This window comes from Aquila chrysaetos, chromosome 3, assembly GCF_900496995.4.
Source record: "Aquila chrysaetos chrysaetos chromosome 3, bAquChr1.4, whole genome shotgun sequence".
Lineage (NCBI taxonomy): Eukaryota > Metazoa > Chordata > Aves > Accipitriformes > Accipitridae > Aquila > Aquila chrysaetos.
Window position 1 is genome coordinate 17,880,385 of NC_044006.1, and position 23,881 is coordinate 17,904,265.

Here is a 23,881-nt window from a genome sequence, read left to right on the forward strand (position 1 = left end):
GAAATAGTTGTTGGTAGGTTGTTGTTTTTACAGTAGTTGCAATGTCAAGAGAGCTGATGCTAGTGTAGGCATAGTCCAGAGATGGATGGAGAAATACTCAACGTGTTTCACAGCACAACACACTGTTTCACATTGTCAGTCCACCAACTGAAAGGGCCAGTGTTGATTTTCATGGGTGAGGTTGTTATGGTGGAGGATGGGCTGAGTGAGGTGGCAGATAAATTTGGGCTGGAAATCTGAACCTTCAGCTTGCTTCTGAAGGTCGTCAAGGCAGGCTGAGATGCTAGCTGTGTGTAGGATATAGGCAGGCAGGCTCGCAGCACTGACATTGTCAGTAGGGTCAGGTGGAAGTGGTGCAGTTCATGGATCAAGTCTAGTGGGTCTTGGAGGAACTTGGTTCTTGAGTGATGAGTTTTGAAGGTCTGTAGGAAAGCTAGCTGTTCTTCAGTGAAGGCACCATGAGTGATGAATCTTTGATGGTGTATTAACTGAATGTTTGCCCTGCATAAGTAAAGCCCAGCAAGCCCAGAGTCCATGCCACCACTGTAGGTCTGCCGCTCTATTGGCTGGATCAAAGCACTGGACCCTGCTTACCACCATCTTCTCACCCCATAAAAGCCACATGATCTGCTCCCATCAGGGTGTGACTGCCAGGATGGGCCGCAACACTCTGGGAGGGGGGCCAACAAAAAGTGTATAAAAGGCATTTCTCTCTAAGCTACGAATTCAGTCCCTATGTCCTTTTCCCTTCAGTATCTAATCAAAGTCAACGAGATCAAAACGAAGAAGGGGATTGACCTGCTGCAAAACCACATCAAGCACTGCAGCTCACAGTTCAAGTAAGAGCGACTGGTAACCTGCCTGCATGCCCTTTCTCTCCAGAAGTGCTGGTTGTAGAGGGGACCTGGGGGTGGCTTAACTTGCAGGGCCTGGGTTCCTCCAGTGGGCTTGGCCCCTGTAACTTGCTGAAAGTCCTCTTCTCCTGGATGCAGTGGAGGCAAGGATCTCAATGGGGTGTGTTTCTTCTCTTTAGTTTGACATTTTCATAAACCAGTGTAAAGCATAAATCTGGGATGCAAAAAAGACTGCTGAGCACTCTCCCTGAATTTAACTGCCTCCAAATCTTTCTAAAAGATATTTCCTAAGAAAGATTTTTTTCACATATGAAGTGAAAGCACTGCCTGCTGAAGGCAGGATGGGCTTTGAAGCAGGAGCTCCAGGGAGCCTGGGGTCTGTAGGCTTCAGAGCCAGTGCTAAGAGCAGGATTTCAGGACATGCCCTTATGTTAGCCTCTCCTATCAGTTTTTTCCAGGAATGTTTAAACATAATGGCAAAACTTAAGAAGTTTACAGAGAACAACCTCGTCCCACAGCTGCAGAGTGTGAGTATTCATCTGAAGTTGGGTGCAGCAAGCAGGGGCAGGCTGGAGAGCAGTCATGTCTTCCCCAGTGCCTCCTCTTCCTCTGCAGAAGCAGAACGGAGGACTTTTGCAGCTCTTCACATCTATTAATCATTTTTTCCTGATCCTGTGATGTGCAGCAGCCCATGGAGGGGTGAAATTCAGCCATCACTGGGAGTGGGAAAATTATGGTGCCATACCGCAGGACACAGAGCAGGAAGAACAAGTGTAAACATGGGTACCAAGGAGGCACTAATGTATTCATCTGCCAAAGCCCTAGCTGCTCTGCAGACTTCCATATTTTTAATTCGTACTTTTAGCTTTCCATGCTGCTGCTGCCAACTCAAGCTCTTAATGCATTTCCTCAGGGCCTTTATTTTGCTGTAGAGGCAGGTCATGTAAGCCCTGTGAACATTAGCTTTTGACTTTGAGTTCTGTCAGTCATATGTGGCCTCGAGGCAGAAAGGAGTTTTTCCAAGTAGCAAGGCTTTCAGAGGCAGTCTGAGCATTCAAGTCCCAGGTGGTATGATGTCCTCCAAGTGCAGCAGAGGGTTTATGTTGGTTTCCCAGCATTTCTAGACCTCTGTTCCAGTTTGCTTATCCTTCTCCATACCTCCTTGCTAGTCAAGATTTGCAGAGGCTTGGGTCTTCACCCAGATACTGCATCAGCATCACTTGTACTCATCTCCCCTGGTCCTGTAGTGCAGGTCTCCTCTGGGCATCTGCTGCTTTGTTTGAATCAATCTGCTCTAGGGGTGTTACCCTGCTTGTTCCATAATTTGTAATCATATTAAAATTCATTATGTAAATAACAAAAAGAGGGGAGGTGCCACCCCAGAGCAGGGTAACCGAGCACAGCAAGCAGCACCTTATGGATACCTCATGCAGACAAACCCCAGGGTCCGTTTCAGGGCCACATTCCTTTGCCAAGCTCCATCAACTTTTTGATGGCTTGGAGGCCTTTTAATTATTTTAATTACTGACAGTACCAAGGAAATAAAAACAACCACCACAGTGATCTTCAAGCACTTGGTTGCTTTTACTGCGCAGAGAGCTGCAAACAGCTGTTCTCTCAGTAAAAGGCAGACTGCTCTCCTGTGGTCTCATGTTGCAGGAGTCCCAGTGCTGGGACATGCCTGGTCCCTCCTCTCAATGAGGTTTCCACTGAAGTGCTTCTTGCACATGCCGCATACCACAGCGCTGCAGGGGACGAGTGGCAACCTCCCACCCACAGATGTGGGGAGGCGGTGAGGGCAGAGGGTGGTGTGGGGGCACCTCCACTGCACCTGGAAGAAGGAGTGGAATGCCGCAGCTGAGGCAGGAGCCTCCTGCTGCCATGTGAGCAGCTCCCTATGCACTGGTGCCTTTCAGATGAAGATCAGGCAGGACGAGGCAAAGCAGCAGCTCTGCTCCCTTCAGGATCATCTGAAAACAGTGTTGCAGCTGGAGCAGAAAGAGGTAAAGTCTGATCCTTCTTGCAAGGGAACACAGGGGCAGAGGGCACGGCACAGCATCTGCTTATATAGCGCCTGCCTGCCAATGCAGAAAGCCGTGGGGTTTCTGGTGAGCTCTGGGGGAGCATACGGTCCCTAGCAGTCCCATGAGGACACATTCTCGGTTGCCAGTGGTACTGATGGAGTAGGGCCTTGCTGCTGTTTCTCTTCTGCCAGGACCCTGGGAACAAGCGGGCAGGGTACAATATGCACCAGCTGCAAGGGAACAAGCAGTACGGCACAGACAAGTCAGGGACCCTCTTCAAGAAAAGCGATGGGTAAGTTGGGAAACAGCATGACCCTTTCAATTGTGCTTTGGTGACCTAGGGCCAGAGCAGGGCTCACCCAGACCAACCTTCTCTCCCTGTGGTGGCCACAAGGCAGAGGAACAGCACAAGCCTCCAACAGCTTTCAACGCAGAGCTCCACGCAACCTGTGACCATATTTTAGCTCTGAGAGCATTCCTCTCCCATGAAGCTGTCCAATGTCCTCTCAAGACCTGCGAGTGCTGGTGGCGAGGACCCCTGCACCCACCATGGGGAGCCAGAACCAGCTCCCTGTCTTTCCTTCCAGCGGGGATCCCACTGCCTTCATCCAACACCCCAAAAGTCTTGTGCTGGGAGGGATGGGGAAGGGTCAGTGCTTCTCCTCCTCTCCCAGGCACTCATTGCTTTCCAGAACCTCCTCTATCACGCCTGCTCAGGGATGAGGAGCCCTGACTCCTGCACCCTTCCCAGGTGGGAGACGCTCAGGGGTGCACTGGGGATTTATGTACAGTCCTGGTGGTGTTTTCTTCTCTCTTCTCCCTTCCCTGCCTCCCTAGCCCTGACCCATCCTTTGCCTTTCAGACCCCTCTGCCCTCATAGTTCATTACTGGGCTCAGCTCCCTGATGGTGAGAATTAGGGGAAGGGGTAGAAATGTGGGGTGAATTAGACACAGCATGGGTTGGTGCTGCCTTGGAGATGGCATTGTGGGCCACAGGAGAGAGCAAGCCAGTAGCCATCCTGTGCCCCTCTTCCAGGCGCCAGACCCTGAGCTCCTGGAAAGCACTCCCCTGTCTTTGGAAAGAGGATCATCTCCCACCAGTACGTGGGAGTATGCTTGCTGGGAATCACAGGGCTCCTGCACTGGGAGAGTTGCACACCTGGAAAGGACTGTGAAGTGTCCTAGAGAAACCTGAAACTGGACAGAAAATACTGAATGGGGGCTCAGGAGTTGCCTTCACTGCAGACTGAAGTTCAGTCTCTCCCCTTTTGGGTGTATCTTGTCTACCTTTCCCCCATGTTATGGTCTGCCCCGAATGGCAGGCACAGGAAAACCAGCTTGGGAGCAATTTAGAGGTGATGGTCTTGGATGTTTGCTGAGGGCTTCTGCAAAGGGCTTTGTGCTCTGCTAGCAGATCCAGCTGCCCCAGTTGTTGCTCTGCACCTGTATCACCTCCACAGCAGCTGTGCTGCCTGTCTGTACAAGCCTGTCTTATGCCATATGGTGGCTCCTTCTCAGCCCAGAACAGACCAAGAGTGACAGACCCCATCCACGGCAGCCCAGCCAGCATGTCTGACAAGAGCTGCGGGCCCATGCTGTGCCTTGCATGGCTCTTGCATTTGCCAGCGCTGTGCTGCATTGCAAATCTGCTCCTCCCTGTTTGTGTCCTCTCAGCTCACCCTCTGCTCATTTCCAGGTTGAGAAAAGTCTGGCAGAAGAGGAAATGCACCATCAGCAATGGCTACCTGACCATCTCTCACAGCATGGTAGGAACTGCTTCTTCCACTCTGCTCCTACCTGGGAGCTGCTGCCCCTTCAGGGTCTGCACAGCCTGCCACTGCCAGGCATGCCAGTGGCTTCCTGGGGCTCATCAGAGCCCTTGTGCCTGCTGCTTGCCCTGCTGGGCTGCCCTGGCATAGGAGGCTTTCTATTGAGACTTAAGTCCCTGCAACCCAAGAGAGCTTTAGACAAACACAGGAGGTCCTCGTGTGCCTATGTGCATGGAGGGGCATGAGCCTGGGGACCTGGCTCCAAGCATGGGATGGCTGTTGGGAAAGAAAAGGTCTGTGTTGCTATTTCTTGCATTGCTCCTGAGAGCAGAGCCAAAGACAAAAAGTGCTGGGCACAAGGCAGAGCCGTGGCTCTGCCTCCAGAGCCAGGTGGTGCTTGTCACCCCTGGACCACAGTCCTTTGATGCTTTATCATTCTGCTTGTAGCTCAACTGCCCACCAGCCAAGCTGAATTTACTGACCTGCCAGGTGAAGCCAAACATGAATGACAAAAAAAAAAAATATGCTTTGATCTGGTTTCCTGTGAGTGCTGGTGCCTGCCCTTTTTTTTTCCTGGAAGGGCCCAGGGAGGCGGCGGTGCTTTGGACTGAGAAAGCCAGTGCGGGCAGGGATGAGGGGATGTTTTGCAGCTTTGGGCCAGCTTGAGGGGATTACCCTGGGGAAATTGTGCCAGGAGGCAGCTCTGCTCAGGAGCAGTGATGCACATGCAGAGTGTGAGATAGGCAGCAATACCATGGGGCAGTGAGGGGAACCGTGCAAGTATAGCTTCTGGGCTGCAGCTTAGCTAACACCAGCATCCCTCATTCCTGATACAGGAGCAGGTCCCTTTGCCTGGGGTGCACTGGGGACGTGTTGAGTGAGATGGAGGTGACTGTCACCCCCAGCTGCCTGGTCTCAAGGTTGCTCCTGGCTCTGCTGAGCCCAGCTCAGGCATGTTGTGCCCTGCTGTGAGCCCAGCAAGCGAGATGGACAAGCAGAGTGCCTAGAGGAGACTGGCTCTGTGTGTTTCAGACAACCACACGTACCGCTTCCTGGCAGAGGATGAGCAGGACTGTGTTGTGTAAGTACTGCCAGTGCCTTGCTGTGGACCAAAAAAATGCTCCTCTGGCTGCTGCTAAAGTGCCAGCTCTTTGGCTAATTGAGCAGCACGCCACAGCCCCTTGTTCGATGCCCTTCCCATCCTGACCATGTCCCAGTCACTCCAGGGGGGCTGGCTGGCCGTGAACAGGACATGGAGCTTGATGGAGGCTCCTTGGTACCCAGTTTGCTGCTGGAGTACCGTGCAGGACCTCCGTGTGTGGTGGCTGCTATGCAGACTGGGGCAGAGTGGGATCTCCCCCGCAGCAGTGGGATGAGCCCCGCTGCCCTCCTCACCCTGCAGCCCGAGCACAACTACATGGTACCCTGCTCCTAAGCCACTTTCTGCCCGTGCAGCTGGGTGTCTGTCCTCAGCAACAGCAAGGAGGAGGCGCTGAACATGGCCTTCAGCAAGGCACAGGGTGGAGGGAAGAGCAGCCAGGAGGAGCTGACCCGGGCCATCATCAAGGAGGTCAGAGGCATGCCTGGGAACAGGGAGTGCTGCGACTGCTCAGCCCCAGGTGAGAGCCAGCCCATGGCCGTGGGTCCACTGGGCGTCCTCCCTGCTGGACAGGCAGAGCTCAGCCCTGCACTCTGTGGCATCCAGCTCCTGGAGACCTGCAGGCATCTGGGGTCTTGCCATTCCCCTCTGCCCTGCTGGGGAACTTGTGCCCTGGGGTGGGGGGGCGGTGGGGAGGAGAGGCAGGACATGCACATGAGCCTGGCAGTCTTGTCTCTACAGATCCCACTTGGCTCTCCATTAACTTGGGCATCCTGATCTGCATCGAGTGCTCTGGGATTCACAGAGAGATGGGTGTGCATCTCTCCCGCACCCAGTCACTGTCTCTGGACAAGCTGGCAACCTCTGAATTGCTGGTAGGACACTGCCAGTGTGCTCTGTCCTCAAGCCTCCCCCTGCTTATGCTGTGGCCTTCTTGAAACTAAGTTAATTCAGTGTTAAATTTCACCTGTTAAACTGATCCATACTCACCTGTATGAGTAATTCCCAGGGTTTAGTAGTTATTGTGGCAGAAATCGTCATCTTCATAGAGGAGAGGAGGGAGTCATCTCATGGTTGCTGGGTCACCTGTCTCCCTAGTCTCCTTTCCCCAACTGTGTCCCCTGGTGCAGGGGAGCTGCGGGGCAGGGCCAAGCTTGAACTGGGGTAGAGCAGAATGTGGGGCAGGCAGGAGGTTGGAGACTTTGCATGGGGTTGTTTTAGCACCACAATGCTCCAGGTGCTCATGGGTTTGGTAGGGTTGTGATGGGAGCTGCCGGCAGCTGGTGGGCATCAGGGAAGGGGATGGGAATGTTTAGCAGGGATCACTGCTTGCCCAGATCTGAGCCTAGGGGTCAGCTCTAGGGTTGGCTGCACTGCTGGAGTTGGGAGATCTCAGCAGCAGGAGTCAGGGCAGAGTCTCCGGCCCTTGGGCACACACATCCTGGCACTCCTTGACATCCCCTCAATAACTGGTCAGGGTCTCAGCCTGGAGCTCCCCCTCCTGCTGCCATGCATGTAGATCTGCTGCATGTCCCATGTCACCTCTAGTTTGGCTGTTTTGCAGCTGGCAAGGAATATTGGCAACTCTGGCTTCAACAACATCTTGGAAGCGAATCTCCCCAGCTTTTCCCTGAAGCCCACAGTGCACAGTGACATGTGAGTTGCTCTGCAAGAGCTGTTTTTTGTGGGAGGTTAGATATGAGGCCCTCACACATGGGCACACGCTCTGCGGTCCTGTGTGCTCCCTGCAGTGACCAGGCACATGGCACTGCTCAATCTCCTCTCCAGACTGTAACTTCCCTTCAGAAGCAATTTCACCAAACCTAGCAGGAAAAGTTTGATAAAGGAGAGAAAAGTGAAGAAGAGCCAGCAGGACAGCTCAAGGATTGGCCATGAGGTCAGGACAAGGATTGAGGAATTGGTGCTGGAAAGGGAAAAGCAAGACAAGAAACATAAAAACCAAACAGAGCTGCCAAGCAGGACAGCCCTGGCTGCACATCAGTGGGGCACAGAAGGGCGGGAGGGTGGAGTGGGACAGGGACTTGCACGGTGCAGAGCAGTTCACTGTGTCTAGTGGCTGGGGCCTAGGGTTGGTGGGATCAGTGTGGACATTGAGCAAGTATCTGCTGAGGATGCAGGAACCCCCTGTCCTTCATCCCGGAGCGCCCCAGCCTCTAGGCTCTGCAGAGGACAGGGGAGAGCTGGGGTGGCATGGCTGGTACCAGTGATAGCTGGGGGCTTCTTCAGGCTTAGTGCCATAAACCTGGCATGCAGCAGAGCTCTTGGGGGAAACATATAGTTGGGGTGCTTATTGTCAGTGGCTAAGGGGACTTTCAGGAGGCTGGAGAGCAGGCAGAAGAGGCATGATTATGTTCCATTACAGGCATGTAATTCCTGACTAGGGCACCTACCCTGCAATGAATAGCTGAATAAGGAACTGCACTTGACAGGGAGAGAGCAGCATTGATCTGGGAGAGCTGGAAAATAGAAGTGGAACAGCACGGTCAAGATCTAAGTTGCCAGATCTACCCTTTCGCTTGGATGCTGGGGAAACTGAAACTGCATGAAATGAATAATTCAGCTCTTCCTCAATGGCCTTTTTTGTTTGGAGCACTCCTTTGCCCCCAGGGCACCTGCAACCACCCCAGATCCTGTGGCCGGCCACTGCTTCTGCTGTTCTTGACCTCTCATGGGGAGAATCCCAGCTTACTCAGCCAGTCCTTGTCTGGAAGCTGTTCCTGACCCATAGATACTCTCAGCCAGTTCATGCCATGTGGTGTTTCCTAGTCTTTGAGATTTCTGCTCGTTCCCCTAATTCCCACCATCAGGGAGCTGAGCCCAGTAATGAACTGTGAGGGCAGAGGGGTCTGAAAGGCAAAGGATGGGTCAGGGCTAGGGAGGCAGGGAAGGGAGAAGAGAGAAGAAAACACCACCAGGACTGTACATAAATCCCCAGTGCACCCCTGAGCGTCTCCCACCTGGGAAGGGTGCAGGAGTCAGGGCTCCTCATCCCTGAGCAGGCGTGATAGAGGAGGTTCTGGAAAGCAATGAGTGCCTGGGAGAGGAGGAGAAGCACTGACCCTTCCCCATCCCTCCCAGCACAAGACTTTTGGGGTGTTGGATGAAGGCAGTGGGATCCCCGCTGGAAGGAAAGACAGGGAGCTGGTTCTGGCTCCCCATGGTGGGTGCAGGGGTCCTCGCCACCAGCACTCGCAGGGCTTGCTCGCACTTTAAATGCATGAAAGTCAAGTTCTTGTTCAATTATGTTACTGCAAGAGAGGAAGCTTTAAGAAAACCACAGTGTTTTGTAAGAGTTACTATGAATGCTGCTGCAGAGGAGTTTGGGGAATGTGACAGAGAGAGGAGTGATGCTAAACTGCCTAGCAGGTCTGAAGGAGGGAGAGGGAAGGTGGCTGGGACAGTGGGAGAGGAGGAGGGTAGCCCTGGGATGCTCACTGTATCACTCTGTGGCCCCTAACTCTCATTTGGCTGGTCTCTGCCAGGGCCTTTCAGAAAAATTTCATCATTTCCAAGTATGTCAGGAAGAAATATGCCAAGAGGAGCCCTGCTGCTCAGTGCTCCAGCCTCCCAGAAGCTGTGAAGGACAAGGACATATTTTCTTTGCTCCAAGCATATGCAGAGAACATGGATTTGAGCAAGCCTGTGTTGGCACCTCTGCAGGTACGGCCACTTGTTCTGTAGGCCCATATGGCAAAGAACTTTGCTGTCGCTTGTCCATAACGGTCCCTGTGCCCAGGAGGGGACAGAATTTTCTGATGAAGAAGGTGCTTTCTGTGAGCAGGGTGAGGAACATCATGGCAGAGGGAGGTTTTATGGCTGCAACCCCATAGCCCACCTTGTGCTGGTGGAGGGGCAGAAGTCATAACCACAAGCCCAAGGCTTTCAAAAGGCCAGTTTGTAGCTGAGATTTACTTGTAAATTTCTGAGAGGATTTCCTCAGGACATCCAAGTCTCATTGTAGGCTGAAAGATCAGGGCAGCATTTTTTCCTGCAAAATTGCAGCGTGGCTCCTTGCTGTAAGTGCAAGAAGAGAGCACAGCCCTAACCCTTGGAACTGCAGGCACACCACTGTGCCATCCCCTTTGCAAGCAAGGACACCAGTGGGTATCCTCCAGAGTAAAAGCAAAGGAGCAAAATGCTGCAGTGAGCAAGAAGCACCATCAGTATGGGATGTCTTGGGACAAAATGGCAAGCAAGAAGCAGCTCCACGGGGAGCAGCCATTGCACACCCCGGGTCTCTGGTGAGATTGTGGACTCGGCAAAGTTCAGCCACTGGCCTGGGGAGAAAAGTCACCTTTGCCTCAGTTTCTAAATGTGAAAAGGGACTGATTGATTCTTCTTCATGAAGCCATGAGCCATGGCTCTATGCATGTTAACTATGTTCTCACCAGCCTTGGTGTGCTCTGAAGAGACAGTCAAACCTGTTCCTCAGGGTTTTTAAACGTGTAAGGACAGTCCCTGAAGGTCAGTGCTCCTATCTGCGGTGGTGGTGCAGACAGGCACAGTCTCATCCTTGCTGTATTTTTCTTGGTTACAGGAATGTGGGGAGACCATTCTCCACCTGGCAGTGCTGTTGTCTGATTGTACCTCTTTGCATATTGTTGATTTTTCTTGTCCAGAACAGGTAAGCTCATGACACCCAGTCAGCTTGTGATGGCTAAGCTATGCTAGTGAAAGGTGCAAGACTGATGATCTTCTCCAAAATGCTCCAAAAAAAGAGAAAAATCAGCAGGGCAGGCTTCCCAGCAAATCTGCCTTGGGCTGAGCTTGGAGTAACTACCCCTAGATCAGAGGGGTCTTGGGTTCCCTCATCAACTCTGAGTTGAGGTGTGGTGGTGGTGGCGGCCACCTCTTTGGGTGAGGTGGGAATAAGGACATGTGTGCCAGCACCAGGCAGTGTTTGCTGTGGTTAGGGCCAGCAGCTCTTCCCAGGGGTGCTGACATTATCCACCCTCTGCTGCAGCGGGAGCCTGGCAAAGCGGATGGCGGAGGGGAACACGCCGCTTCACTACTACTGCTTTCACAACAAACCCGAGTGTGTCAAACTGCTGTTGAAGGCCAAAGCCAACATCACCATCAGTGAGTGGCTGTGGGATCCCCCACCCTGTACACACACAGACTGTCTTCTCAGCTCTTCTCTGGAAACACCTCCTTAGCCTTGCTACAGTGCTCAGCAGTGCTTGTCTGTGGCTGGGGAGAGGCTGAGGAGAGGTGGATTGATAACAGCATTGTATGGGCACCCTGCCCGCAGGGTGACAGCCTCAGCCCCAGGATCTTCTCCACATGTCCAGCGAGGTGTCCTGCTCTGACACTGCTCTTGGTTGATTCTCCACGCTCAGCAGCATTCACAAGCTGGTTTGGGGTGCACATGGCCCTTCACAAGTGGGGTGACCACAGGTTCCTGCTCTTGACAGCCTGGGTCCAAAGTGGTGGCTTTGCTCTCCAGCTCGGAACAGGGGATGCTTCTCTGCTCCCTAGGGAGGAACCAGCTTGCTCTGGGGTACTCCTGACCTGGTTCACTTGTCCCTCTCCCAGGTGGACAAGGCCTGCCTGCTACTGGCAGCTCCGTGGTGAGACTGCACTGGGGTGGGCTCACTGAGCTGCCAGAGCCCAGCAAGGCATACACTGCCTGAGCTGGTCTTCCACATGCAGCACATGCACAGCAGGAGCCAAAACAGGCACTTAACTCATTTTCAAAACCAATACTACAATGCTGGACAGCCAGTGGGAGGGCTGTGGAAGTGCTGGTTCAGAGACAGTGTGTGCTGGTGCTCTGGAGCTCAGATTACAGGTCCAACCATTTATACTCTGCCCATGAATCTCCTCTTCACAACACAGAAGTGAGCTTTAAAACTAAGATCCTGGGTGAAATGAGAGGGCACAAATGTTTCTACAATCAGGTGTTAGCTGAGCTGGTAGGTGCATTGAGCCTTGCCGCCTGAGATGTTCCTGAGATGCTCCCATTTCCTGCTCCAGGCAGCGTGGTGGCAGCCCCCCAGAAGGCAAAGAGACAACAGCGGGGTGGCAGGAGCTGGGTGCATGTCCCCCAGTCACACTGTGATGTGACAGCCAAATTTCTCACTTCCTCAGCTATGCTGAGTGCAGCCATGCCTGGCCTGTCTTTACTGACTACCACTGGTACCTTGAGCACCTTGAATCCACGGAGCAGACCCTGCTGCTGATCCGGGGATGCTCTGTGGTCCCTCAGGGTGCAGACCTCTTGCTGTTCCCTTCTCCCACCCTCCCCCTTCCCCAGATTCCCCCCCAGCCCACCTCTCCCCAGCCAAGCTTGTGTTGCAAGAAGGGGTTTTGCAGAACTTGTGGAGTTATAGCAACACCATCACAGATCTCCCAGGAGTGGAAGGGGTTTTAGTTTAAAGTGAAACTGAAGTAAAAATGGTTGTTGCTTGTTCACACGCCTGCTTGCAGGCACTGGCACCTGGGTGTCTGGGCAGTCTGTGTGTCCACCAGGCGTCATGACACGCATATCAGGTCTGCCCAAAGCTCCCTGCAGTGACACAGAGGACAAGGGGTGCCAGCTATGGAGTCCTCCTCTGGTTTTGTAGCCTTTAGGCTCTGGTAGTAACTAAGCTTTTCTGTCCCTCTATCCTGTCCCATCTCTGTGAGTCATCAGGATTTACTAGTGTTCCTTTCTCTCCTTATCTGGGTGTCTCAGCTCCTGCCCTTTTCTTCATCTTCCCACCACCATCCCTTACTGGCCTGAACCTTTGTTTTGGTCTGGGTTTAGGCTGTCCCTTCTTTTAGGCTTATTTGCCCCCAGATGCCCTGAAAGCAGCACTGCTCTGCAATTCACTGAGCACAGCACGGGCTTGTGGTGTTCAAGGTTGCTGTTTCCCCCCCTCGCAGCTAATGAAGCAGGAGAGACGGCCCTGGATGTTGCCAGGAGGATGAAACATCCCCTGTGTGAAGAGCTGGTAAGACACTGTGTCTCATCACCTCTCTGGTTTTGGGACACATCCTGGCAGCAGAGAGTGGCGGGGGACCCGCACCATGCAGAGGTGTCCTGCAGGGCCACCTGCACCCTTCAGCATGTCCAGTGTTAGTGTGGGATGCAGAGGAGGGTGTGGAGGGGTCCAGCAGGTGCTGGCCCTGTTGGCATGGGGTCCCTCAGGGCAGAGCAGTTTGGGACAGGCAAGGCAAGGGGTCACACTGTGCCTGGGCAGGGGACCTGGAGCTGTACTGAGGCTGCATGGGTTGAGTGCATCTCCTCAGCAAGTCCAAGTCTTGCTTCTGCCATGTCCTGATTTGTGTGTTTGGAGACCTTCGCAAAACCCCCTCACACCTGAGAAGCACCACTTGCAGCTTGCAGATGTTGCCCTGATTGATGGGTGCTTGGAGATGGGGCCAGCAGCTGCCTGTGTGGGTTATAGGGCAGGACAGGGTGTTATGGATGCACTCATAACCAAATCCAACAGGTGCTAAAACTCAGATTTATTCTTCAGTAAAAAGTTAGTTAGAAGTCCAGTAACATTTTATAAACCACAGACTCAACGATGTAAAAAGAATTAATACTACACAGCCGACTCAAGAATCTCCAAGATTTAAAGTGATGGCTCAAAATGCGCATATCACTCACCTAAAAGCTGAGGGCTCTTTCCCTCAAGGAGTTACCTCGGATGGTGCCCCAACCCGAGGGGGTGTCCCCAACTGCAGACCAGCTGCTCCGAGGAGGACTGATTCCAACATGTCCTCTGGCAGGACCCCGTTTATACCCCTGTCAAATCTGACCTGTGGTCATTTAATCCCTAGAGGCCAAGAAGGTCACCTCAGTGTACCTGGTACATCTCGATTGGCCAGTTCAAATTTCAACCTGCGGCCTCCAGGGTTTCGGGTTGTTTTTTTTTTTCTTCCCCTTCTCCCTGCCTGGAGAAGTTTCGTTTCCTGCTGGCAGGATGGGGGGGAAGTGTACTGCCACACAGGGCTGATGGGTCTTCAGGTAGGCCCTCTGTACCCCAGCTGCTGCAGGCCAGAGCAATCAGTTCACCCCCCCATGTCCATGTGGAGTGTGAGTGGTGGCTGGGCCAAGATGACATGTATGAAAGTGATGAAGACCTGGATGAGAAGGTGAGGTCCTGACAGGCTCTGGCTTGGGGCCACGCGTGCTGCCACTGCCCCCACTCCCACTGTGCTGGAGCAGGCACTCCTGTACCTGCCCAGCCGTACCTGCTCTGTCTAATCCGCAAATATCCCTTTCCTAGCTGGGTCCTATGAAGAGGGGGGTCTGCCCATCCCCAGAGCTGCTACCAACCCCCTGCTGCTGCCTCCAAGCCAGAGGCAGCAGGGGCAGTGCCCTGGGGTGGGTGGCCGGACACCTGCCCCCCCCCACCAGCTGCCCACCTCCGCAGCCTGGCTGTGCTGCTGGCCCCCTCCTACATGCCTCCATTCCTACCCCAGCAGGCAAAGCCAGGTGAGACCCTGCAACGGGGTCCTGCAGGGGCTGGTTGGGTGAGCTGCTGCTGCTGTAGCCTGGCTCCATTGGCAGAGGGTGGTCTGGGAGGGAGCTGGGCCCTTGATGGGGTGTGAGGAGTTGTCTGGTGCCCTAGGGCACCCTTTGGTCCTCTGCTCCTTGAGGGACCAAGGCTGGCTTTTGTTAGCTGGTCTGTCCTAGCACTGATCCCTGCTTTGAAGAGCAGCAGAATGTATGCTCACCCTTGGAGCTTCTGCGCTGGTGCCGTTAGGATGCACTGTCCCTTCCCAAATGTTCCTGCTGTTGGGAGAGGCAGAGGAGCACGTCTTTAGAGACAGGGCTGGGAAGACAAAGCTGCTGGCAGAAATAGCAGCAGCATCGCAGTTCTGCTCCTTAGCAAGACCAGCTCCCACTGTCCTTGCCCACTCTTCCCATGGCATCTCCCACCTCCAAGAATCCACCCTGCTTTCCGGGAAACTCACCAAGTCGTGCCTGACTTCCCCTATGCCAGTCCCAGCTCTGCTTCCAACCTGATGCACTTCTCAAGTCAGACCTGCAAGCAGAGGAAAGAAAATCCCTGCCTATGCATTTGTGCCCATTCTCCCCGGGAGCTTCACCCCAAGAGCCCTGCTCAGTGCCAGCTTGCTGCTGACCCCTGATCCATTCTTGCTCTGTGTTTAGCTCTCCAGGGGGCATATCCACCCTTCCTTACCAGCTCATTCATCTTTGCTGAGGACACAAGAAGCAGGTGGAGCCCACCCCTGCCCCTGAGCATCAAGCACAAGCACACATCCTCAGAGCCAGTGCCTTGGGTACCGCTCAGCTCTGAGCAGCCCAGCCCAATCCTTCAGGTAATGAAAGGACAGGTTCAGGAGGGGCAGGAGCCAGACCACGCTGGTGGAAGGACCTGCTGGAGGTCTGCAGTCCAGCAGCCGCACTAGGTCAGGTTGTCTGTGGCTTTGTCTGGCCAAGCCTTGTTTGTGGATCAGGCCCAGGAGGCCTCTTGCTTGGACGTGGGGCTGGGAGAGCTGTGGGACCTGCAGCACTGGATGGCATGACCCTAGCTGTCAGACACCAGTACCTCCTGGGCAGGGTTATTCTGGGGTTTGCTGGGCTGTTGGAGATGCTGAATTCAGAAAAGGGAATGACCCCGTCCCTGTCTTTCAGGCAGTGGATTTGTTTCCATGGGTGTCCCATGGCAGAAAGATGCCCCCCCTCTCCATATCCAGGCAGGGTGGCAGGCTAGGGGCTGAGGCAGTGGCTTGCACAACACAACCATTTGACAAAGGGGTGAGTGCTGCCAGCAGCAGCCCTGGGTGCTCCGGGGTGGAGGTCTGGCCAGCTGAAGCCTCCAGGTGCCTCTGGGAACCAGCCCTATCCCAGCAGAGCTCAGCAGCATGGGGAGCATGGGGGGGTTGGAGGGTGCCAAGCGCATGACCCGTGGGAGCTGCTTCCTTCCCCTGGTGCTGGCAGCTCTTGGGGCACCTTGGAGCTGCACAGCGCATCTCCCACCTCCTGGTAACACACCTCATCTCAGTCTCCACTCTATGTTCTTCTGCTTCCTGGCGATGTCCCCTTCCCCTGCTGCCCCCTCCACCCCCACTCCAGTCCCTCCCCTTTCCAGCTCCCAGACTGATGGCGTGCTTGTTGCCCACACTGTACCATGGGAGGAGGACCATGCTGCACGACAGTGGTGGTTACTGTTGTCTACCCATGATGAAAAGTGGGAGGAGATGACCAGCCTGATTGTGTCATAGGTGCCTTGAAAGCCACAGATCCCCTCTGCACACCTGGCTCCAGCAAAGTGGGACAGCCTGGCCCACACCGATCCCTCCAGGAGCCAAATCCATGTTCTGGCCATGCCTGGGATGTCCCACCTCTTCTTCCTCGGAGGAGCAGTTTGGTAGGTGGCCAGGATCAGCTCAGCTCGGCTTCCCACATCTGCCCATATTTATCACCTTTGGTTTTGAACTGAGCTGGCATCGTCCCCAGCAACTTCTCTTCCCAGCACTTCTGCTGTGACTTCCCTGGCATTGACATCTCCCTGCTAAGTGCTGGGAACACTACCAAAATCCCCATAAGGCTCCACTGCCTTTTGAGGGAAGCCTGGTTTATGTATTTGGGCTGTTGGCAGGTCAGGGTGCAGTTTGGACACAGACAAGGGTGCGGTGTCCACACTGGCCCTGCCTCTCTGTGCTCCAGGGGACCCCCCCCTTCCCCCCGAGGACACTGTGCAGAGGCAGAGCCCTTTCATTAGGGGGACCTTGCTTGGGTTGCTTGTTCCTGAGGTTGGGCTGAGCAGCACCGCTGACTCCTTGCACAGACCTGCCCTGAGAGAACTAGGACCTCAGACAGTGCAACTGCACATGCCGCAGTCCTGGGGCAGAAGAGCAGGTGCCTCTGGAAGGATGCTCCAGCAGAAGGAGGTGTCTTGTGGATCCCTGTCCCACCTAAACTCCCAGCAGGTGACCTGCTACCTCTGCACGGGAAACTTCTCAGTCTCTCATCCTTGGTTCTCACATCTTTGCCAGGGGCTTTGGGATCAAGACAGTAGAGTTATTTTAGTTTGTGTGTCATGAAGCTGAGGAGACCTGATGATGCTCTCTCCTGCTTGCAGAACAGACTGCTACTCTGCAGGGTCTGCACTCTCTATGACTGCAATGGTGACTGGGAAGATGAGCTGACTTTCCGTGCATGCGAGATCATTGTGGTGTCTGAAAAGGAGGACAGCAACTGGTGGGGAGTGAACCTGCATATGGTGACTGGCACTGGGATGTGCATGATCACTCTCCATCCATCTCTTGCCTCTGTCCCATGACTGTCACACCCATTGTCATCTCCTGCTCTGCATCTGTCTCTCCATCTTCCATCTTTTCCTTGGCAATCAAAGGCAGCTGTTATGGGGCCACTTCCTCATCCCCCTTAACACCCCTGTGGTACGCTCACCGATCCTTTTCCTTCCTTTCTCCCCACAGAGAGGGTGGATTGAAGGACAGCCTCACAGACAAGGTGTCTTCCCTGCTTCATTCGTTCATGTGCTCAATGAGTAAGAGCTGCTTCAATTCAGGAAGGAAGAGCTCATCAGCTGCTTATTCCCCAAGCTCCCATCTGCACCAAGGGCCCCAAGGATGAGCAGGCTGGGAGTGCTACCTCACCCAGTGCTGCCTCCCTCACCTCTGCTGCCAGAGCATCCCTGTCCCCCAAGCCCACTCCTCCCATGGGCTGCCAGCAGTGCCAGGCTGTCCCCGAGGATCCCTTGGCCAGCCAAAGGGAGAGAACACGACAACATACATACTCCACAGATGTGATCCTGCCCCAGCCACATCCCCATGCAGGAAACAACCCTGGCCCATTCTGTTGTCAAATGCCTGGCTCCTGCCTTGCCCTGACCATGCTGCCTGTCCTGTGGTACTCTGCTGGTGCTAATGGAAACAATGGAAACAATGGTAGAGTGGAGCAGCACTGCACCCTGTGGGGCTCTGGAGCTGTAAGTGGAGCCATACTGGCATGCAAACCTGTGGGAAAGGGGCTTCTGCTAACGGCTGAGCATGCTGGGAGCCTGGAAATACAAATGGGTGCTGTGGAGCCAGCACCACCTCAAGCCTGTGCTGTCCCTAATTCCTCCCACCCAGGTTTCACTGTTTGTATTCCAGCAAATGTGCTCCGTGGCAGCTCAGGGCATTGCTCCTTCGGTGCCTGGCCCCCCAGCAATGGTGGAGAGGCCTGCCAGCAATAAACACTGTCTCTTTGGTGCTCTGTATTTCACAGGACTGTTCTACTTTCAGTTTCTAGATCCTTTCTCTTTGCTGCTCTCCCTCAGGCACCAAACCTCTTTGCAGGCATCAGAGCAAAGAGGGCTGACCTCACCTTGGATAAAATTACTCACGATTCAGCTTGCATGGCTTTTCTCCACTGACTGTGTTTTTCCAGTTGCCAAGGCACATTTCACAGCCTTCCTCTGTCCTCTCTGAGACAAAATACCATCCAGGTGAGCAAAAGAAACCAGCTGGTGAGGTGCTGGATGCACGATGCTGTTGAGACCTCCATGTTGCTGGTGTCAGTGTTGGCAGAAGTTGAGCCATCCCAGCAGGACCCATAGGGGCAGGAGGGTAGTTCCAACCCAGGCAGCTTCTCCTACCCTCAGAGAAACATTTTAATGATGAATTTCCTGATTCAGCCCTGGGAACATGGCCAGGCCTTCTGGCTCCAGAAGGACCGGTGGCCGGTGCAGTGCTGGGCTGTGTGGGAGGGCCGTGCTGGTATGTCAGGGTGTGGGTACTGCCGGAGGAGGGATGGCAGTCCTGACCTCACTGTGCCACTCACTGTGAGGCTCTGTTCTCCCCCACGTCATGGTGCAACACTTCCTCTTCCCGTGGTGGTTGTTGCAGTTTTCAACGAGCACTGGCGAGGCCACTGAGCCCAGGAGCATCACCTTTGCCTGGCCCTGCTCAGTGGCACTTCTGAGGACGAGGTGAGGGGCATCAGGGACAGCTGGCTGGGGACCAGGGGGTTGCGACACCATAAGGGCCTCTTTCCTGGCTGTTGGGCTGGGGAGCAGTGTGCCCTTGGGGCTGAGCGGGGATGGGGCCAGGTCTGTGGCCACTGGGTGCAGGCTGATGCAGTGTCTGCATGGCTGCAGTGTGGTGGCTTGTGGCCCATGGTGCTGGGCTGTGGAACCCCAAGGCAAGGGCACCTCTGGGCACAGGGACTGGGGGGGTGTTTCAGCTGCTGTGGGGATGTGGGTGCAGGTGGAGAGGTCCTGTCCGTGGTGCAGGGGCTGCACATGGGCACAGGCAGGGAGATGGGGCTGCTCAACCCTGCCTGTCAGGAGCCCTGCCCTCCCCACCGATGGGCAACTGCAAAAAAAACTTCATGATATATTCACTGTGCTGCCTGAGTCCCCTGGCTCTGGGCTTAATGGAGCTGCTGGTGCCAGCCATGCAGCTGCCAGCCATGCAGCCGCCAGCCAGCTTGTTCCCCCTCCATGGGCTGTGGCTTAATAACCCTTGAGGCTCCCTGAGTGCACAAACCAGCCCAAAGGACTGCTGGCTCCTGGCCCAGCCAGCAGGTCAGATGGGTGCTCTTTGCCTCCAGCACAGCAAACACTAGTCGCTGCTGCAGGAGGGCAAAAGACTAAGTCATGAGGATCCCCGGCCGCCAGCAGAGAGAGCGTCAGGAGCCTTCAAGGTCCCCTTGAGCCTCTGGGGCAAAGAGCCAGCAATTCATGGCTGCTTCCTGCTCGGGAGCACCCACATCTGCGTTTCCGCCATGCTGGTGGTGGCTTGTTTGTGCTTCCCTTCAGGAAGAGCTGACAGTTCAGTCACTTTTTGAAAGGGCGGGCTTGCAGTGGAGTGTGACCTGCTGCAGCCACCTGGGATCATCCACCCCCCCCCCCACATCTCCCATCTCTGCGCGTTGCTTGGACCCCCAGGAGCAGCAGTTTTGCTATCACATGTGTAGCCTCCGGGTCAGATTTCAGTGCAGCTGGCTGTATACCACAGTGAGCAGGTATGTCTGTGCTGCAGGAGCCGCAGAAAATGGTTAGTGTGGAGAAATGAAGCCAGTGCTGACCCATAGCCCCATGTCAGCACCCGGGGGACTGGGAGAAGCACAGAGTGCTCCTGTGAGGACAGGAGGGTTTTTTGCTCCTTCAGCTGTCCCAGTACACCACCGCCCCCCGCCCCGCAAAAATCTGCTGCAGTAGATTCTGACCGTGGGATGAAGGGTATCCTCACATCCTTATTCCTCACTCTCACCTTAGCCCATGGGAGCCAGGTCCTGAGAGGCAAAGCACTTCATGGACACCCTGAGGACAAGAAAACCCTTTTCACTCTGACTTTAGGTTTACTTGACTGCTTGTAGATGGAGAACAGAATTCTCATTTAAATATGGGTATTTAAGAAAGGTTCATGCACATAGATGGCAGTTACTACCTCCTGCTCCTTCTTCCTGGCAATGATTCAGTGCCCTTGAAGCTGCAATACCCCAGGGCCACTGGGGAGGGAGCACCTAACCCGCGTGGTGTTGGCAGTGGCAGAGAGGCCAAGGGGCTCCTGTGCCCAGCAGCTGCTCCACAGGCTGGTGTGTGTAGGGAGGAGGCAGCAGGGCTTGCTGCCAGCAGAGGAGCTGCTTCGTGGGCCGGCAGCTGCCACTCAGGAGGGTAGCTGGAGTTTGGCAATGATGCTTTGCCACTTGTTCACTGATCAGTTTGCAGACTCTAAAAGTGTTGTGGGCAGAGAGCAGCCCCTCCTACAGCATGTGCTGCCAGCCAGCCCTGCCTGGACCTAAGTAACTGCGGCAGTGCCAGAAGTACAACACAGCAATAAAGCCACTGAACAGTTTGAAAAAGAAATGCATACCAGGCTATATTTCAGGTCCCTGCAGGGTTGGTGAGCAGCCCAAGGGTGTTCCAGGGGGGCTGGGCAGGGAGGGTGGGTGGGAAGGGGTCCTGTGGTGCCACTGCCACTGGTCACTGTGACATCTCGCTGCAGGCTGCATGAGGGATGCTGTGCCAGAGGCGCACGCATGTGGTGCTGGCCCTGTGCCTGCTGCTGGTTCTGTGGCAATGTTTCCGAGCCCCCACAGATGGCCTCAGCCCCTTCCCTTGGGCTCCCTCCCGCCTCAATGCCCCTGCTGCCTGCTGCGCTCCTGGTGCCAACAGCTCCGCATGGTTCAACTCCCGCTACAACACAGCCATGGGGCCTCTGCTGACGGGCGCAGCCCACGAACTCTCCTCTGATGTGGTTCAGTGGTGGCTGGTAAGTGAGGGCATGGGCAGAAATGTGGGGTTCTTCCCAGGTGCTCTGAATCTGTCTGCGGTGGGGCAGGGCCAAGCTCAAGTCAGGCAGATGTGAAGGGGGATGAAAGGGGTGCAGGGACCCCAGCTCACCACCCTCCCCACCTCTCTGGGTTGTCCCGCACCCTTTTCCTAATATCCCACTGGAGTTTTCTGTGCCTTTCCCAGGGCTCTGCTGGGAGGAGTGGGGCTCCATCCCCCTTTGGGGGTACTGGTGGGGGGAGTGGCTGATGCTGCCTGTCACTGCCCTTGCTCCCCCAGATGCTGCAGGGTCCCCAGAGTGGCACCCAGCTCCAGGCCATAATTCAGCAGCTCTTCACTGTCCTCCGGGCCCCGACCAGCAGCATGTGGGACCCATCTTGCTGCAGGACTTGTGCGGTGGTGGGGAACTCAGGGCGGCTGAAGGGGTCTGGCCACGGGCTACAGATCGATGCCCATGACTGGGTGCTGAGGTGAGTGACCCGAAAGGGCTTGGCCCCTCCCTGTCTTCTCAGTGTGCCCCAGCTACCCTCTAAAATCCACCAACCCAGGCCCTGCAATGGCGGTGGGGGCCCTGCTCCCTGGAGACCCCCCACCCTGGGGCATGCACTGGCCCTGTGTTGCCCATGTCCCCTCTTTGCTGCTGGCAAGGGTGACCTGGTGTCCCTGCCCAGTGGGACCAGCAGCCTGGGACTGGCACAGCGTGCACCTTCATTTCGGGATGTGCCTTCCTGCTATCCCCCTAGGATGAACAGAGCAAAGATCACTGGCTTTGAACTGGATGTTGGCATGAGAACCACCCATCACTTTATGTACCCGGAGAGTGCAGTGGACCTCGGGCCCGGCGTCCACCTCGTTCTTGTCCCCTTCAAGCCACTAGACCTGCAGTGGGTGGCCAGTGCCTTCTCTACTGGAGAGCTCACGCAGTGCGTCAGCATCAATGGACAGCATCTCTTGTGCTGGAGACGGCGCGGGGTGGTCCTGGGGACCCTGGTGCCTCACTGAGGCCCTGGCACCATGGTCCTGGTGGAACAAAGGGCTCCTGGGCGAGGGTCCTGGCATTCATCTGCACTTAAGTTCAGGGAAGTAGGCACTGAGCTGTCCTGCAGGGCTTGGGCATCCTGGAGTCCCATAATTCCCATGGGTGGGAATGGTGGCTGTCCCCACTGTGGGGCCATGGGCTTGATGTGTCCCTTCCCAGAGCCAGGCCAGGGGATGCTGCTGGGCCAGCCCAAGGGGCTGGGGGGTGCCATGGGGCCAGGTGCTGGTGGACAAGCCACCCTCTGCATAACAGCCGCCTCCAAAGGAGAGGCCCTGGCAGCCGGAGTGCCCCTTGCTCACTGCTGTCCTCTGGCTTTTGCAGCACATACGTGAGAGTGAAACAGTTCATCGAAGCTGATAGAAACAAGGTAAGGGCTTGGTGGGCTCCAGCTCCTCCTGGGCAGGCAGGGCTCCTCTGGGTAGAGACCAGGCTTGTTTTTCAGCAAGATGTGGGCAGAGCTGGCGAATGGGAGGGCCAATGGCTGTGCTGGTGGTGGGGGGCTGGCTGTCCCATTCGCAGGATGGTGAGCAGCTGATGGCTCCTCTGCTCCCCACTCAGGTGCTGATCCTGAGCCCAGCTTTCCTCAAGTACATCCATGACAACTGGACACAGCACCATGGGCGGTACCCCTCCACTGGCTTCACAGCCCTGCTCTTCGCCTTGCATGCCTGCCAGCAGGTGAGCACGGCCAGGTGCTGCCGCCGTACCACCACTGCACTGCTTGTCCATGCATTCCCAGGCCGATCGGCAATGGCCCTTGCTGGTGTGTGCACAGGTCTCCGTGTTTGGCTTTGGCGCAGACAGAGAAGGGAACTGGCACCACTACTGGGAGAAAAACCGCTGGTCTGGAGCCTTTCGCAGGACGAGGGTCCATGACGCTGACATCGAATTCAGCATCATCGAGAGATTGGCAGCTGAAGGCAGGATTTTATTCTACAAATGATGCATTTCCAAGAAACTGAAGCCAGGCTGTTAGCACAGAAGCTGGCAGCCCCCTGCACTGCCACCAGCTGCCTTGGCTCTTTAGCTTGCTTCTCCCTGACGGTGCTGCCACGTGCCCAGGCTCACAGACCCTGCCATCCCTGGGGGTCTCAGTGCTGCTTGTGCTGGTCCCACCAGGTGGGCACTATTGGTACCAGGAGGTGACATGCTTCCATGGCATCAGGGACGTTGCATTTGGTTAGACACAGGGTGGGCATGGCTGTCCCCACACTGGCTGGGAGAGAGGAAGAGGAGACAGTCGGGCTGGAGGTGGCTGTGGAGCCTGTGAGCTGCTGTGCATGTCCCTGTGGTGGCTGTGAAGCCATTGGGTGACAGCAGTGGTCGTGATGGCAGCTACTCAAATGTGGCTGTCCATGTGACAGAGCTGACACTTCTACCCGCTGATGGCTTTGGGGGGAGGTTTGTGGTTGTTCTTTGGGCAGGGGGAGAGGGGCATCTTCCCTTCCTGTCTTTTTATATCTAAGGAAATATTTTTTAAATTGTATCAAAGAAGAGTAAGAAAGGAAAAAAACCAAGCATGCTAAGTCAGAAGATGACAATCAAGTACAGCTGAAATGATCTTATATTGAATAAACTTTGAAAACATACATGAATCTTTTATTAACATTTGCTTTACTTTTTGAGCCCTTACTGCTTTGAAAAGACAGCACAATCTACCTCAGCCCCACCCTGCAGAACAAGATTGCAAACCTTGGACACTGAACTCCCCAAAGGAGGTTTTCTCCTCCAGAGCAGGGTTAGCAGGATGTCTTTTCCCACTTTCACTCACAAATGTGAATAGCCTTGAATCAGACTCAGCTTTTCCATGGCTATTAGTCACTTTGGTCTTTCAGTCTATTAAAATCACTGGTTCTGTCCTACTCATAA

At 55.0% G+C, this 23,881-nt stretch overlaps 2 protein-coding genes across 7 annotated transcripts in view; both read left to right on the forward strand.

Moving 5' to 3' along the window:
- Window positions 1-17,579, forward strand: part of LOC115338870 (arf-GAP with SH3 domain, ANK repeat and PH domain-containing protein 1-like) — a 34,281-nt gene extending 16,702 nt beyond the window's left edge. Inside the window, 23 exon segments of the mRNA XM_041122648.1 lie at window positions 754-839; window positions 1,303-1,381; window positions 2,771-2,857; window positions 3,070-3,170; window positions 4,575-4,644; window positions 5,095-5,163; window positions 5,166-5,190; window positions 5,680-5,728; window positions 6,103-6,266; window positions 6,488-6,621; window positions 7,311-7,402; window positions 9,250-9,427; window positions 10,305-10,373; window positions 10,375-10,391; window positions 10,731-10,846; window positions 12,635-12,702; window positions 13,745-13,852; window positions 13,987-14,004; window positions 14,006-14,195; window positions 14,877-15,046; window positions 15,937-16,098; window positions 16,813-16,938; window positions 17,171-17,579. Coding sequence (XP_040978582.1) covers window positions 754-839; window positions 1,303-1,381; window positions 2,771-2,857; window positions 3,070-3,170; window positions 4,575-4,644; window positions 5,095-5,163; window positions 5,166-5,190; window positions 5,680-5,728; window positions 6,103-6,266; window positions 6,488-6,621; window positions 7,311-7,402; window positions 9,250-9,427; window positions 10,305-10,373; window positions 10,375-10,391; window positions 10,731-10,846; window positions 12,635-12,702; window positions 13,745-13,852; window positions 13,987-14,004; window positions 14,006-14,195; window positions 14,877-15,046; window positions 15,937-16,098; window positions 16,813-16,938; window positions 17,171-17,245 — 2,253 coding nt within the window. The 3' untranslated portion in view covers window positions 17,246-17,579.
- A 476-nt stretch (window positions 17,580-18,055) lies between these two features.
- LOC115339420 (CMP-N-acetylneuraminate-beta-galactosamide-alpha-2,3-sialyltransferase 2-like) lies at window positions 18,056-23,601 on the forward strand. Of its 6 annotated transcripts, none has more exons than XM_041122654.1 (8): window positions 18,056-18,183; window positions 19,498-19,703; window positions 20,687-20,953; window positions 21,253-21,443; window positions 21,717-21,896; window positions 22,334-22,379; window positions 22,571-22,690; window positions 22,788-23,601. In XM_041122654.1, exons 3-8 carry the CDS (start codon window positions 20,699-20,701, stop codon window positions 22,953-22,955), a joined length of 960 nt encoding a protein of 319 aa, XP_040978588.1. In that variant the 5' UTR covers window positions 18,056-18,183; window positions 19,498-19,703; window positions 20,687-20,698; the 3' UTR covers window positions 22,956-23,601. The 6 variants fall into 6 exon arrangements, with proteins under 6 accessions (XP_040978588.1, XP_029865290.1, XP_040978587.1 ...); XM_030009430.2 differs by lacking the exon at window positions 18,056-18,183 and adding an exon at window positions 18,534-18,666; XM_041122653.1 differs by lacking the exon at window positions 18,056-18,183 and adding an exon at window positions 18,534-18,666 and having other exon boundaries at window positions 19,502-19,703.
- Window positions 23,602-23,881: the final 280 nt, after the last annotated feature.

Bases quoted from the DNA above. Each gene is read 5' to 3' on its own strand.
- LOC115339420 (XM_041122654.1), top strand. From the start codon at position 20,699: ATGCTGTGCCAGAGGCGCACGCATGTGGTGCTGGCCCTGTGCCTGCTG. The intron at 20,954-21,252 runs GTAAGTGAGGGC...TTGCTCCCCCAG, and splicing joins ATGTGGTTCAGTGGTGGCTG to ATGCTGCAGGGTCCCCAGAG. The intron at 21,897-22,333 runs GTGCGTCAGCAT...TGGCTTTTGCAG, and splicing joins TCTACTGGAGAGCTCACGCA to CACATACGTGAGAGTGAAAC.